The 16,224-nt window shown below is 33.2% G+C and overlaps 1 protein-coding gene across 13 annotated transcripts in view; it reads left to right on the forward strand.

Annotated features, from left to right (window-relative positions):
- The window catches only part of KIAA0825, a 387,377-nt gene that overhangs the window by 108,496 nt on the left and 262,657 nt on the right, over positions 1-16,224 (forward strand). For 12 of the 13 annotated variants that reach the window (XM_081298010.1, XM_081298007.1, XM_081298005.1 and 9 more), the window contains 6 exons: positions 2,406-2,500; positions 5,452-5,679; positions 6,878-7,143; positions 8,623-8,773; positions 13,007-13,197; positions 15,821-16,003. In XM_081298010.1, the coding sequence (XP_081154136.1) occupies positions 2,406-2,500; positions 5,452-5,679; positions 6,878-7,143; positions 8,623-8,773; positions 13,007-13,197; positions 15,821-16,003 (1,114 nt within the window). Of the gene's footprint in view, positions 1-2,405; positions 2,501-5,451; positions 5,680-6,877; positions 7,144-8,622; positions 8,774-13,006; positions 13,198-14,250; positions 14,331-15,820; positions 16,004-16,224 lie in introns of those variants that run through there. The other variant, XR_014022505.1, reaches the window with a different exon arrangement.

Consider the following 16,224-nt stretch of genomic DNA (forward strand, 5'->3'; position numbering starts at 1 on the left):
AGTATTTACAAATCCAAAAGCAATTAAGACATATTAGAATTGGGGAAAACTTTTCCTTAGAATAGATAAGCTCTCTTAAAATTCCCTTAAAAGTTGATTGTGTTAGGCAGCTTCGTATCACTAAAATAAAATACCGAAGTAATCAAGTTATAAGGAGGACAGATTTATTTTGGCCCACAGAGGTTTCAGTCTGTGGTGACATGGTCCTGTTGCCTTTAGGCCTATGGCAGCACAAGTCCCACTGTGGGGAGTGTGTGGTGGAGGAGGCTGCTCACCTCATAGCAGCTGGGAAGCAAACAGAAAAAGTAAGAGGCTGGGGTCCTAATAGCCCCTTCAAGGGTACACTCCAACTCACCTACTTTCTTCCACTAGGTCTCACCTCTTAAAGATTTCATCACCTCCCAATGGCACCACAGGTTATTAGAGTCCAAGCCTTTAACATATGGGCCTTTGGGGAACTCTTTTCCAAACCATAGCAGTGCTGTTATTGCCTACCAAATGGAATATTTACCTTTAGTGCACCCTATGTACAAGAATATTGAAACTAACTTTAACATCAGAACAAAATGGTTTTATTTCTGTGAATTGGATTCCCCCTTTTTTCCTTCCTTCCCCTCTCTCTTTTCCCCCACCCCCCAACCCAGGGCTGGGAAATGAACCTGGAGTTTCGCATGCTTAGGCCAATGCTCAATCATTGAGTTAGATCTGCAGTGAATTGTACTCCTTAGATATCATTCACAAGTATGTTCATAAAACCACATTTGGGGAGAAAACACTCATCTACTAGATGACTCTATTGGTCACAACCCCATCAACAGAACAAGCTAAATTTTTAAATTTGCTTTGTCCAGGGAATATGAGGAAACTGATTCTTAAAATTAGAAAAAAGAAAAGAAAAATGTTATCATAGCATATAATTTATCATTATGTACTAAGTCTAAGCAAAAAAGAATATTAAATTATTCATATTGAATCAAACTATCGTTAATGTAACCTTAATGGAAAAAATGGGAAGATTTTTTGGAGTGTTTATTCATTACATTCTTGTAAGTCTATTTTTTCCTCCATAGAAAATACTTCCTTAATTATAAAAAATAAGAGTTAAGGGCTGGGGATGTGGCTCAAGTGGTAGCGCGCTCGCCTGGCGTGCATGCGGCCCGGGTTCGATCCTCAGCACCACATACAAACAAAAGATGTTGTGTCCGCCGAAATCTAAAAAATAAATAAATATTAAAAAAAAAGAGTTAACGAAATATTTCCATTTTAGGAACTAAGGATTATTTTATATCTTCTCCAGTGTTTGAGCTTTTCAAATTAATCATTTATATAGTTTTCAAGGGGGTATTTTTTTGAGAAGTTGATGTTGATCTATATATTTTTGTTCTTTGTTTTGAGTTAGCATGATACAAAACACCACCGCTCCTTTTTCTGTTTTATTTTCTTTTGTTTCAGTACTGAGAATTGAACCTAGAAACACTTTACAACACCAGCCCTTTTTAATTTAATTTTTATTTTAGAAAGGGTGTTGCTGAATTGCCAAGGCTGGCATCTAATTTACCATTCTCCTCTCTCAGCCTTTTGGGTATCTGGGATTACAGGTGTGGGCCATCTTGCCTGGCATACCTCCCAGTTTTTAAATGTTGTACCTTAGAATTTAACTTATTTAAAAAATATTTTTAGTTGTCGGTGGGCCTTTATTTTTATTTATTTATTTGTTTGTTTACTTGCAATGCTGAGAATTAAATCCAGTGCCTCACATGTGCTAGGCAAGTGCTCTACCACTGAGCTACAACCCCAGCCCCCAAACTTAACTTTTTATTTTAATTTTTTTTAGAATTTAACTTTTTAAGTGAACAATGAAATTAAGTTTATTTTCTACTCTTAACATATCCTATGTTGTCAACATGAGGTGAATTAGTGACATCTTTTTTTTGAGACTTTATATGTATAAGTATCAAATAGTTGACATATATGTATGTGTTTCAAATATAACTAGCATATACATTTCTTCAACTCATATATGAAAAAGGGCTCTATCTTGATCCTTTCATTATTATAATTGTGGTATTTTGTTGACTTATTCCCTGTATGTATGTTTGTTTAATATGTATGTATCTGTGATGGATAAAGTTTTTCAACATAATTAATTTTCATTTGAATCTGTTAATTACATCTAGTATTTTTTTTTTTTTTTGGTAGCAGGGATTTAACCCAGGAGTGCTTCACCACTGCACTATACCCTTGCCCACCACTCTCTTTTTTGAGACAAGGTCTTACTACATTGCTGAAGCTGACATCAAACTTCGGATCCTCTGGCCTCCGCCTCCCTGCTCACATATGCCACAACTCCTGGATGTTCTTCTCAAATGTTTGCTTTTATGTCTGTTTTCTTTCCTATTGCTTAGGAATTGTGGAGAAATCCAGTAGAGAAATTGTAATAGAAAAACCTAAAGCACATAAAACCAGTATTCCTTTAGAGCAATTGCTACCAGGAAAAGAGGTAAGAAACTTTAGTCATACATAATATTATCATTCTATGTCTGTGATTCCATTATGAATCAAAATGTCTTGAATTTTCCTTTTTGCCACTAGAAAGGAATTTCTGATTGAAAGCTGACTTGTAAGTTTTTGACAAAAATTAATTTAGTAGGGCCACTGTTCTTTTGCGCAATCGGTTCCATACGAATAGAGAGATGGAAGTTAAGAGATCTTTGTTCCCTATTCTGACTCAAGGTCTGCATTTTGAGAATATAGGTTGTAAATAATTGTTGAAATATGAGAAAGTGGAGATTTAAAAAAGAAAGGAAATAATAGTTTGATCTGATCATCTATGTTTATGTACCCAACCTTTGCTTGTTTATTCTCAATATCCATTACTATTCTTCTTCTGCTCTGCTTTTTAGAGAATTACATCTGCCAGGATCCTTTGCTTTCTGGAACTTAGAAAGCAAAGGGAATGTCTGGCCAATTAAAGGCATCCATAGAAGATTGGAATGTAGTATTTGCAGAAAACCAGTTCCTGCCTCCCAGCCCCCTCGACCTCTGGCTGTAGCTGTGACTCCTTTAGCTCTTCCCTTGACCCTGCTCCTACCAAGCAGCCCTCCCTGCATGATTCAGGTTCCACAAAGCAGGTCTGCCTTGGGTTTAGCTTCCACTGGGAGCCCAGGATCTAGTTTACCATAGCGCTATCCCCTTTCTTTGCTCCTCCAATCCTAGGGTTGGTTGTGGCTTCCTCATATATTAATATCTGTTGTGCTTTACAGCCCATGTTTGGCTTGTCAGGTCTTCCACCTTCTAGGTAACCAATACCCTACATTAAATTCTTCCTTTTGAAATACCTTGAGTGTTTTCTGTTTTCTCGATGAATCCTGACTAATATACAAGGTAAATATTTCATAAAGCAAAAGGATGAATTTTTTTAACAATGTCAATATAGAAGGCAAGGTAAATATAAGGACAATTCAAAGTTATACATTGTGCCTTAACCAAAAATCAAAATTAGTACTAAGAAATTAGTATTAGGTAATTAAAAATAGGGATTTGGCACATAACTAATTTGTACACAGAACAGAATGCCATGTGATCTTTTTCTCCCCCTGGATCAACTGTTAAATGTTTCTGTTCTCACTAGAATTTGTGTGATGCCAAATACCATATGAGAAGAATAGAGATAAAAAATGATCTTCCAAGAAAACAAGTAGACTTTTAGAAAGCTTCAGTAATTAAAGGTTTCAGGTTTTTTTTTTAATAGTGATTACTAATGTGCTTTTTTCCCCTTAAATTTTGTAAAGAAAATTTAGATGGACCGAAGGTATAGTCATATACAAATAATCATGGGAAAAGATAATTATCACTGCATCCAAAAAATGGGGGGAAATGTCATTATAGCAACAATAATTAATGGCCATTTTTAGTGGAACATATTTCCTTAAATGAATTAATGAATGAGTTCAGTGAATATATATGCCCTACTGGGGAAACAAAAATTACAGCTTTAGTTGTTTGTTTTCATTTTCATGGAGATCAGTTCCTTTTTACATTTTTATCTTAAATGTATTCCAAGGAATTACTGTTATGACAGAGGGATATAGCCATTCCACTTCTGAAACTTTACTTGTAAGAAAGGAGATTCTAAAAATTTAGTAGATAAAACTTAATAGTTGGTTAATTTTATGCAAATATTAGAGAGACATGCTTCAGGCCTATGATGTTAAAGATCCAAATAAAATTTAGACAGATAAGTTCAGTTACATAATAAGTATAGTGAGAATAAGAGCCCCATTTTCTGATTATAGACATGGAATCATAGAATTATAGCTCTAGAAAATAAATCACCTTTATTATTTTGTACTGTATATATAAAAGCATTACATTAATGCTGAATGGCATACATAAAAAAAATAGGCTAATAATCATAATCTCGGTAATTTTAGACTGAAAGAGACCATAGAAATAATCAAATTCAACTCTTTTATTTTTCAAATAAAGAACCTGAGATCAAGAAAAATAAGTAGTTCAGTCAGGGATATAGAGCCCAGGGTCTCCTAAAGTTGGAGTAGACAATATGCTACCATAAACAAGGTTACCTTAAAATAAGGAGAGTTTAGTTCTAAGCACAGGTTCAGCCTGCTAGTCATAATGCTGTTAGTATTTTAGGGAGTATTAGGGAACTTGGGGGGAAATATACATTCATAAATATATTGCCATATGAGACACAGACCAAAAGTAAAAAAGACAACATTACAGTTCCTCCCTCTCCCCCCCCCCCCCCCCCCGCTCTGCTCCTTCCCCACACAGAACAATGCAGATAATTTTAATTCTTCATTTCCTGGAATAAATGTAGCAGTGTCTATCACTAAATAAAATTAGAGAGACTAAATAAAATTCTAAGCAAGTGAAAATTCAGAAAGGTAGAGTGGTGGTTTTTCTCTGATAAATTTATTTCTTATTGCTATTTTTTTGGCTTGTCTGGATTTCTGAGATTAAAAAAGAAATCAAAGATTGAATATTAAATGCTGTTTTATGTTGCAATACTTGTTAACAATAAACTATAAAAAGACTGTTAAAATCTAATTAAACTTTATTAAATATATTGAATTTAAAGGTTGTTTTATGTGATAAATTGTAAGTATAGCTTTCGGCTCTCGTAAAGATGGTTTTATTGAACTATATTTAAGAGATTAAATTTTGAAAAAAGATTTTGATTAAACCCACTGATGAATTAAAATGAAATAACAGAATATTACTGTGTGTAAAGAATGCACATGGTTTTTGTATATTACTAGATTCACTAGGTAATATTTTTCAGGTTGTAAGAATGGCTTTTGTAGTATATCAAAGAATACCTATATTCAATATGTTGAATGCAAGTCATAATTTTATATCTATAACAATAGAAATATTTGTTTCTAAGTTAAGATTAATATGACTGTAAATCAATTTATATTTCAGGTCACTTTACTAGATTTTGGCTGGAGGAATGCATTTAAAGAAGTATCTCTACCCATGGCACATTGCATAACAACTGCAGTTGAAAATTTTTCCACAAAAATTCTCCAACAGGAACAGAATGAAAAGTCTTCAGCTGTGAGCTATGCTATGAACCTTGTAAATGTCCAGCAAATTTGGCAAGATAGCCACATGTTTCCTGAGGAGGAACAACCAAAGAAAATTGCAAAGGTAAGTATCAAATGAATTCCTTTCAAACTGCTGACAGGTATAATGGAGTTTCTTTTCTTGTTTCTTTCTCTTTTAATATAAGGTATTGCAAAAGGAAACTAGATCAAACGGTGGCATCTCTTGGCAATCCTTTGGTGTTTGACCCAATACGAGTTGTCTTCTCTGCTGTCTAGGGGACACTACTACCAAAACCACTTATACCTCTTGATAGTTGTTTGCTCCCTTGATCTGAGGCAACCTAACAGGTCCTCTGTGACACCAGGGGGAACTGGATAACTTCCTGTTTTAGTTAGACCTTTGAAGGACTCCAGAAGAAATTTAGGAATTTAAAGGAGATATTATCTCTCTGTGCTTGGTTTGGGGCAATTTTAAACTCTTTCTTTATACCTTACTTAGCATTCTATATCATTAGCATCAGACTTACTTCTTTACCGCTGCTTTGAAAGTCATTGAACTATCTGTGAAAATAGGAAGTAGATAAATACAGTTATTCATTATTAGGTCCACAGTGAGTTCAGAAGCCTATGTTGTGATATTTTTAAGAGTCCTTGATTGGGGTTTCATTATGCTACTGTCACCTTGAAGCTCCAGAACATTCCCTAAGGAGTTTTATTGGCTGATTTTATGTGGAGGTAAGCTTTGCCTTCCCTCCCACCATATCTCGCGGTTCCATTAAGTATATATAATATTAGGTGAAAAGCCAGACATCACTTCTGAAAGTTGCTGACTCTTTAGCTATAATAAGATGCAACATGGGATAGCTTCTGTTTATTCTAGATTATTTAAATTAAGCTGATATTTATATGTGATTTTTAATAAGATCATCTATAGAAATTTAGAGAAAGAAAATTATTTAATAATAATGTAAACATTAATATTAAGGATACATATTTTCTGACTTCTATTTACTCCAAACAAAGGTATTGTCAAGTAAAGCTGGTTCTTGAGTTTTTCATAATGTCTGTCTGGTAAGCATAATGTTTGAAGGTTATAGATAGAGAGGCATCATTTTGGTATTTCTTTATTTGACATGAAACATTTAACTTTCTACAACTGAGAAATTGATTATTGTAAAGCTGTGTCATTATATTTATGTTTGATGCCAAATTCATTACTTAGGAATTTGGCTCCACTATACATAAATTACACGGTGCTGTCAGAATACAAATAACTCAGCGCCACATTTATTTCTCCCTAGTTTTGTTCTGACATCATGGAAAAACTTGACACCATGCTTCCACTGGCTCTGGCATGCAGAGATGATTCTTTTCAGGAAATTAGAGCAAACTTGGTAGAGGCCTGTTGCAAAGTGGCAACAGCTGTCCTGGCAAGACTACAAGAGAGAGGCAAGGAGGTTCCTTCCAAAGCACCCCTGAAAAACCTGCACATAATCCTCTCCACAGCGGTGTACATCTTCCAGCATTTCACACACTGCAATAATTTGATGAAGGAAACCACTAAGAAGTGAGTGTCAAATTAAGCTAATGGCTACGCTTAAAGAAACTTGTAAACTTTAGATATCACAGGAATGAAATTTTAAGGATGATATTAGAAGAGAAAATAATAATCGACAAGGAGAATTGTTTTCATTTTTCTTGACTAGGAAATGTCAAAAAGGTGAACCATGGGAGGTATTAAACTAGGTACATAGACAGTAAGAAAGTTTGACTCTATTCAGACATACTAAAAAGAGCAACTATTTTCTGAACATTGTTATGACATGATTAAATGTACCTCTTCCATTTTGTAAGGCACCTTATACAGACCACAGTGAAAATGGAAAACAAGCTTGTTTTTATCCCTTGTTTGTATTTATTTATAAAATATTCACTTATCTTTTTTGTCTTTAAGCCAATAAGCTGTTAGGAGATAGTGTAGAAAACAAATGCTTCTTAATTTATTCTGTGTGTGTGTGTGTGTGTGTGTGTGTGTGTGTGTGTGTGTGTTGCTGGGGATTGAACCCAGAGCCTTGTGCATGCAAGAAAAGCACTCTACCAACTGAGCTATATCCAGCCCCCAGTCTTAATCTATTCTAGTGACCAATGCAAACATATTGCAGGACATCTATTTAGTAATAAACTACCCATAGTATTTGAAGATGAAACAACTACCAATGTTGATTCTCATGTATTAGTAGTCTAAGATATGATGTTTTCCATATAGAGATAAAAATGATCACAGGTATTATCATAGTCTTTCTGGTTACATTTGTATCATACAGAACTTAACCTGGTGCCTTGTAAAGGGAATATACGAACTCACCAGTCCAGTGTCACCCCAAGAATCTATTTGGCATTTTTTATTTAGCCTTCACAGTCTTACAGTTATGAAAGAAAGCAGTGTACTCTTAATAGCTGAAGATAAAAGATATTTCTTTAATTCTCATAAGTAGTCAGATGTTGCAATTCATACTTGAATTTATAAACAAAATGTGCCAGAAACACTTCATTTCTGTGGGATATTTTTAAACAGTTTATGAGATAATTGATGTCTACAAAATTGCAATTTTTTAAAAATAAAAAGAATGTTTTTGTGGAATATGTGATAGCTTTATAAAAGTTGGTTCTGACAAGTGTATGTTGTTCTCTAGTAGTAACGATAACCTAATGCCTAAATAATACACTGATCTCTAATAATAGGCTTACAAAGAATATTTTTAGTTTTGAATGATGTATTGACAGTGCAGTTTATCTCAAGTTGAAGTGCATATTTGTAGAACAACAGATGTACGTTTTCAAAGGACTTGCAAAACAAAGACAAGCTTTTTTTTTTTTCCTTTTCTTTTCTTTTTGGAAAGTGAATGTGGATACAGATTTACTTCAGCATTAGGAGGAAATGAATGATTGATATCTAATAATCAAAACCACTTGTAGTACTGGAGATTGTTGCCTCCTACTGCATGGGCCTTAAATCTCTGCCTCTTTGATCATTCCCTCTGAACAGACCCATATTCCTGGTGCCTGTCCAACGATATCAGGAATTCATCAACACGCTACAGTTTCAGGTTACGGACTACTGCGTCAGAGTTTGTGCTACAAGCATTTTACAGGATGCTGAGAGCCACCACTGGGATGACTACAAAGCTTTTTATGAGGTGTGAAGTTAAGTTTACTATCCCTTCCTTTTTACACAAATATGTTTTACTGCCTACCTGCTTTCTGGCTAATTAGAAACATGAGCTTGGCATTACTAACATATGAAGGCTGTTAGGATAATATTTTTTAAATATTGAATTTGTATTTAGGAAAAACACTGTTTTTAAAAACCTGAAATAAATTAGACATCAGAACTCTCCTTCTGCTGAAAAGTAAAAATAACTTAATTTGAGCTGCAATGTTGCAGTGCTATATAAGGTATAATATAATGAGATACAATGAAAACTCAAAAAGATAACACACAGCAAAAAGCTATAACATATTTTCTCCAAAGGAACCAGTTATGGGTATCCTTGCATTTTTTTCTTGTTATGTATTTCCATCTGTGTTTGATAAATATTTTTTATTAAGGAGCTTTATTTTTATGCTTATTTTTCCCTTCTCATTGTTCTTATGAGTGCACTTTAAGATCCATTTGATCATTTATAACTTACCTATTTTCATTTAGCCATGTTTTGAAATCTTAACTTTCTACCAAATCAAAGCCTAATGATTTCCAGTGCAACCAAATCAAGGATCAATTAAAATTATTCATCTTCAAGCCTTATTAGTTTATCATCCTCTAGAACCCACATATTATACACAGATCACAATATTTGAAATTCCTTGAAATGGATTTTAGGGAAGGGTAAAACATTTATCCTACCTTAATAAAAGATCATTGTGATTTTTAAAAAATTTCAATAGCCAAGTTCAACTTCATGAGCTTTTCCATTTCAACTTTTTGTCAATTTTTCAATCAAAGTTTATGGTTTTTGTTTTTCCTGATTGTTCTAGCCACTATAGGGTATTAGAAAAACAGAGTGGAGTTTTGTTCAACTGTCACTCTTGTCACCTCCCTGGCACTGCAGGTTCCTGTGGCTCCATTTATGCCTGAGTTATCATCATAAATGTTGCTACAATTCAGAGGAACAGCTAATAAGAAGCTCTATTAAAGGACTTTCCACTTTTTCTAAGGCCATTTTATCTCTTCTTTAGAGGCCCTTCCCAGATAGTTTTTCTCTTTGCAAGAGCATCCATATAGGGTTTTCTAAGCCTGACATACTTCAAACAGTAGTGGTAGCAGTGAGCAGAATGAGGGAAAAAAGTGGTATGGTACAGCTGGTAGCCTGAGATAAGAATGAATGTATTGGTCTTCCCCTCTCCTGGCAGCTCACAGCCTCCTTATTTGCCTTGAGGTAAACAGAGAGGTTGAAAATGAATCCATCTCATGTTTCAAACTATTTCAACATGTCAGGGTACTAATGACAATTTTATATGATATTTGATGATATTTGTAGAAGGACAGTTATCATCTCAGTATATGTTCAATACAGGGGTATTTTGTTTTCTCTTATACAAATTGGAACTAGAATAGTCGTACAGTGTAAATAATAAGTGGATGCATTGACAAGCTGTTATTGAAGTTACCAAGTATTTAAAAAAAAAAAAAGAAACAACCAAATTACCATGTAAAACACTGCTCTTAGGTCTTATGACAAGGCGTTAGCCTCAAAGACAGAAATAATGAGATAGTTACCCTGTGATTACATGGTATTGTAGCTTCCATATACTTACATGGTCAGTAGTTACAATTTAATTGCAGAGTTAGTGGTTGTTATTTTTTTCTCAGAAAAATAAAGTGATACCACTTTTCTATTTACCAAAACTAAGATCCTTCTAAAAATAGCACAAATTTAAACTGTTTTGACAAGTGGTGTACCTGACATGGTTTTATCTCACTGGCTGCACCCCTTTCTCCTCCTCTCCCTGTTACTCCAGCTGATTTGTGAAAAAGAACTAGCATTTTTTTGGGCAGGCCTGTGTTGAGAGGAAAGGAGATGGTGCTGCCTGGCTGGAGGCGAAGGATAGGATAGAGATCTTGGAGGAACTTATCACCATGTGCAGAACGTAGTAGAGAAAGAGTAAAAGATACGGAGCAATATTCACTCATGTTTTGTGATAACAAGTGAGCCCTAGATCTGTTATTTGCATTTTCTAAACTGTCAGGTTGTGAAATTCAAAGAGTTAGATATCTCTCTGATGAGGTGCTGGTCAGATGGCACAGTGGGTGTTCAGATTACATGTTCAAAATTAAGCTTTTAGTAGAGTTGACGTCTGCTCCATTTCAGAAACTTGTGTTTTCCAATAGTCAAAGAATAAAGAATTGTCTGTTCAAACATAATATTGAGTGGCTTCTATAATAAAGCCCAGCTGCTTGTTTCCTGATATATAATCTAAATAAAAGCCCACATCTGTTTACATTATAGTGGGTCTGCAAAAATAACAGATGTTTACTAGCAGAATACTTTTGAAATGACAACAAATGGGGAAACAGGTCAGAAAAAATAAATGAATCACATTTAGTTTAATTGAAGTTGTATGCATTTTAAAAAGAATTGTTGAAACAAAGACCAGTTTGAATATTTTTAAGTAAACATTAAATTTTGAAAAGTATTAAAAATGAGCAAGTATTTCTTCACTTTACAAGAAGATATCTGTGTGCCCAAGTTATCTTTATTTTCCCATTTATTGCTAAAAGGAAGGCATTAAGGAAATTGGTTTTTCATATTCTGAAAATTATGAAAAATACTGTTGATCACATTTTAATCAGTCGTTCATTGCCAAAGGGAAAGTTAGTATAATTGTTCATGCTAGTCACTACATCAGCTGGGCTTTGTTTTGTTTTCATTTATGTGCAACCCAAAAAAGTTTGAAGGAATCAAGCTTTAGCTCCTTATTTTAAAAAGAATTCTTTATCACAGGACATATCATAAATAAAGCATACGAAACTGTTAATTTTTCTGCCTCATTATTAATTATATACATATGTTTTTTTTTCTTAAGCAGTTTAGATGTATGTCTCATTAGGAAGTCAGAACCAGTAGTCCAAATCCCCTTTGGTTTGAACTTGACTCTGACAGTTTGATGCCCAAGTTACCTTCCTAAGGAAAACCAATTCTATTTATTTATAAAAGCCATTTAAAAGTCAATATATAATAACTATAAATTATTATTCACAATGACTGCAGAAGATTTTAATAACCAAAGAGACTTCCAGAAGAAGAGTCTAATAGGAAACCATCAATTTTTGGTATGAGAGAACAACAGCTATTTTTAGATGACTTTTTTGTTGTTGTTTTTAAATATAGTGGGCAAAGCACAAATTTTATGGCAAAGAAAATTACTTAAAGCTAAAATAGGAAATTTTACCAGTTTTAAGTTTCGATATATTAACATAATAAGGATAATGTTTGAAGAATGCTTTCTACTCCTTCTTATTTCAAATAATTTTTTGATCTGATTTGAAGAAAATGAGGTCAACAACTAGCAAACCTCCCCCAGAGCATGATACCTAATTAATACTTGCAAATCACTTGAGGCTACCTTCTCCTTTCTGCTTGTTCCTTTTGGCCTAGGCCACTGTTGGGTCTCCCTCAGCACTCAGGGAAAAGTAAGTGCACAACGGAAATCTGTAGAGGGATAGAAAAGAATGAGAATCTGGTCCCTTGGAAGTATAAAATGACATAAAAATGCTAAGAAATAGTGAAACTATGTATCTAGGATTTTCAAAATCTTATAAAATTAGACCTCTGTGGTATCAATTGCTAGTATAGTACTATTATTAAAATGCCATAGGTGAAATAGCCCAATGTAATAATCTTTAATAGTTATACATCCCACTTTGTTTCATGAATATTGATAAGATTATAGTGTGCACATTTATTTTATTCCTGTCATTTCTTACAATATGAAATCTGATTTATAAAATTAACTCAATGATGCCAATAGTTTCAGAAAAAATACCTTCATTAACAATTTAAATAGATTTTAATTTTAGAAGAATCAGTCTATTATCTTAAACTACCTAGCATAACTTGTTTAGCAACTACAAAAACTGTTTCAAAGTAAATTTTAAACCCTAGGCCGGGAGTAAGTAAATCAAGGATATGCTAGGTTAAATGCTTATGGTCTGGATTTGTACTAGAATATCTGGTCTTGTAATTGAAATAAAACATATGTTCCTTTGTCAATAAGGATGTTTAACATCTAGTCAAAAATCTTTCCTGGTCATCTAGTGTGTCAGTCTCTCCAGCTATTTCCTTTCAGCCTGAACTAATTAGGTTCATAGGAAGCAAACTGACATTTTGGAAGATGTAATTCTATTGTTTAATGTGTGCTGATTTTGCCAGGGGGAAAGATGCTCCTTCTCACTCCAGATGTGGCATTATTTCTGCTGGGCTCTTCATCATGATCTCTGGACCATTCTGCCCCCTAAGATAGCCCAGGAGATTCTGGCAGAAGTGCTAGAGAAATCATTGAGTCTGCTGGCCTCCAGATATGCTCGGGCCCATCCCAGTTATAAGAGAACTCCACAGATAAGGTAATTGAAGTTCTGAAAACTACTGCTTTCCAAGAAAACTTTTGAGTCAGTGTAATGCAGAATATATTTCTGAATCTCATGACACACACAACTCCTTGTATATTTAACATGTTCCTAACATCTGAAAGGAAATTGTTTTCAGTTCTTCTGGGGTATTTAAGGGAAATGTGGAACTCAAATCGAAATAACTTTGGTCTTATTTCCTCTTAAACTTGCCTATAAAACCCATTTGTTTCCAAGAAATGATTCAAAATGTCTTGTAATCTAGGACATATATAGGTATGTATATATATATATACATACATATATTTATGTATACACACACACACACACACACACACACACACACACAATAAGATAAAGAGAAAAGGTTCTGAAATAGATAAAAAAGCAGCCAAGCTGTGATGGAGCAGTTAATTTGACTTTGAGCTTCTAGGAAACCAAGAGATTTTAGTGGTGGTGTTTTTTAAACCTTTAAATATAGAAGTTTGTCTTCATTATCTACATTGTCTAGTAATTTTTCCCTCATTCCTCTTTTCCTTTATTTTTTCTTTTCTCTTCACTATGTATTATTAAAAGCCAGTTCAAGAAAATATAGAATCCCAGAAAATGAGGAGCACCAGTCACCAGGCTTTAAATTGAAGACTGAAATACAGCACAATTCTTTGAGTTATCTAGGCAATGAATATTATACAAATGGCCTTATGTAACAACAATGATTTACATGAACAGACTTTTGTTTTATAAATACTTTGTCTAAGACCTGTTGTTTACATAGAATTTTTTTTCCAGGTATATTTTAGAAGAAACCTATATACATCAGAAGCTTTTATTTATTTATTTATTTTGGCAGGAGAATTATTTCTGACCATGTTATTGTAAAGTATATGGCAATCTTAAGGGCATTTAGGTCCTGCTACAGTGTTTCATAAACACGGTATTTTGCACAGGCTGTTTTGAATTATAGGCCAAGTGTTTTAAAAAATTGAACTCTGAATAGTTGGTAAATTCCTTTTGAGAGCAAAGTATTCCTTCATTCTTTTTCTTTTTTAGTATGAAGCACATTTGACTATGAGGTGGCAAGTCATTATGAGATATTTGTAAAATGAGATTTACTGTTAGCTGATCAACAGGTAGTATATTTAATTAATTAACTGTACCGTAGAGAATTTGGTTTTTATTTTCTGGATGGTTGAATAAAAATGCTATGCAAAGCTAGATTTATTGTTTCTAATTTTGGTAAGTAAAAAATTTATTTTTATTTGAATGGTTAATCCTAAACCATCATTATTATGGAAATCAGATTGTGTGTATGTACGTGTGTATCTTGTATTAGTGACTTAATTTAGCATTTAGCGAAAGTTAATATCAACTACAATTACACCTTCTTAAAAGTTATTATTGATGTGTTTAGTATTCCAATAGTGTACATATGTCGTATAACCAAAATCATGTGTATTAACATAGAAGATTGATTATATATAATACATTTTGGCCTAAGTATAATTTTTAAAAATCTATAAACATATTTTTGTTATCCATTAAAAAATTTCCATTTTGTATTGCTTCAACTCTTAATTTAAAAGCAAAAGAAGTATATTAGCTGAGGTCTGTTCAACTTAGTCATATACTTTAAAAATAAATGCCTTTAAATGTTTGTCTGAATTTCTACTAAAACACCAGAAAGGGGAGGAAGGAATGGTAAGAGGACAATTAATAGACATGGGGTGTAATATGATAGGAGGAATAACTTCTAAAGGTCTCTGGCACATGGTGATAACCATGGTTGACTACTATAACAATTAATTGACTATTTCAAAATAGCTAGGAAGATTTTGAATGCTTCTGAAAACAAAGAAATGATATATGTCTTAAGGTGATAGATATGCCAATTACCCTGATCTGATTATTGCACATTGTATTCATGTGTTGAAATGTCACACTGTACACCATAAATATGTATAATTATTCTGTCAATTAAAATAAATACATTAAACATTTTTAAATTTAAAAACTTTGGGAATATGGAAACAAAGAAATAGTTTTATAAATAAAATAAATGATAGAGAACATTTTCCACAAATTTATTAACACTAGAAATTTCTGAAAGGATGAGCATCTTCATTTGTGTTTCTGTTGTTATTTCTTCTTATCTCTCACTTGCTGGGAGTACATGTTACTCCACATATTATAGCCTTTTGACAGCTTAGACATGGATGGAGAGAATTGTTCTGCTATCAAATTTTTACCTACTATGTATGTATAGATAACAGCAAGTTTTTCTTTTCAGCTAGCTTCTCTTTTGCTCAGTGTAATTTAAAGGACAGTCTCTTGAGCTTATGGAATAAAATCTTGGAAATGCAAAGCAAATGTTTTATGAAAAGCATTCCTAGAATACTATTATAGACCTTAACTATCCCTAACATGATGGTATTATGGGACGTATAACACCAGAAACTCAAAAAAAGTATCTTTGATGCTTTTTGTTTTTGATCTGAAGCTCTGACATCTAACCAAAACTTTTTATTCTTACATATGCTTAGTACTAGAGATATGAAGGAAAGTATATATACCAAGCCAAAAGTTTATTTTAGTATGATTTTCCTCTTTTTCTTTCCAATAGACTTGATGTGACAACAATTTTAATCTGCACTGAGAACATGTTATGGTCGATTTGTACATCTGTACAAAACCTTGTGAATCCTCATGAGTATAAGGATGATAAAATTTTTAAAATTCATACCCACTGTAATAATCTGTTTACAACATTAGCCATTTTGACTTCACCATTAACAGAGTTATATAGGTAAGTATCAAATATATTTTATTTTTTAATTATGATTATATATAAAATAATGTATTTAACAAAGCTATTTTCATAGCACTTATTGAATTACGTTAAGTAGCAAGTAGAAATTTTCTGAAGTACATTTTTGATATTGTGAATTGGGCCATTCTATAAAACTAATACCAACCAACAGGGGTTTCTTGATTCTAAAACTAATTTAATCTCCCAATATGTATTAT

This window comes from Spermophilus citellus (assembly GCF_964194105.1).
Source record: "Spermophilus citellus genome assembly, chromosome: 1".
Lineage (NCBI taxonomy): Eukaryota > Metazoa > Chordata > Mammalia > Rodentia > Sciuridae > Spermophilus > Spermophilus citellus.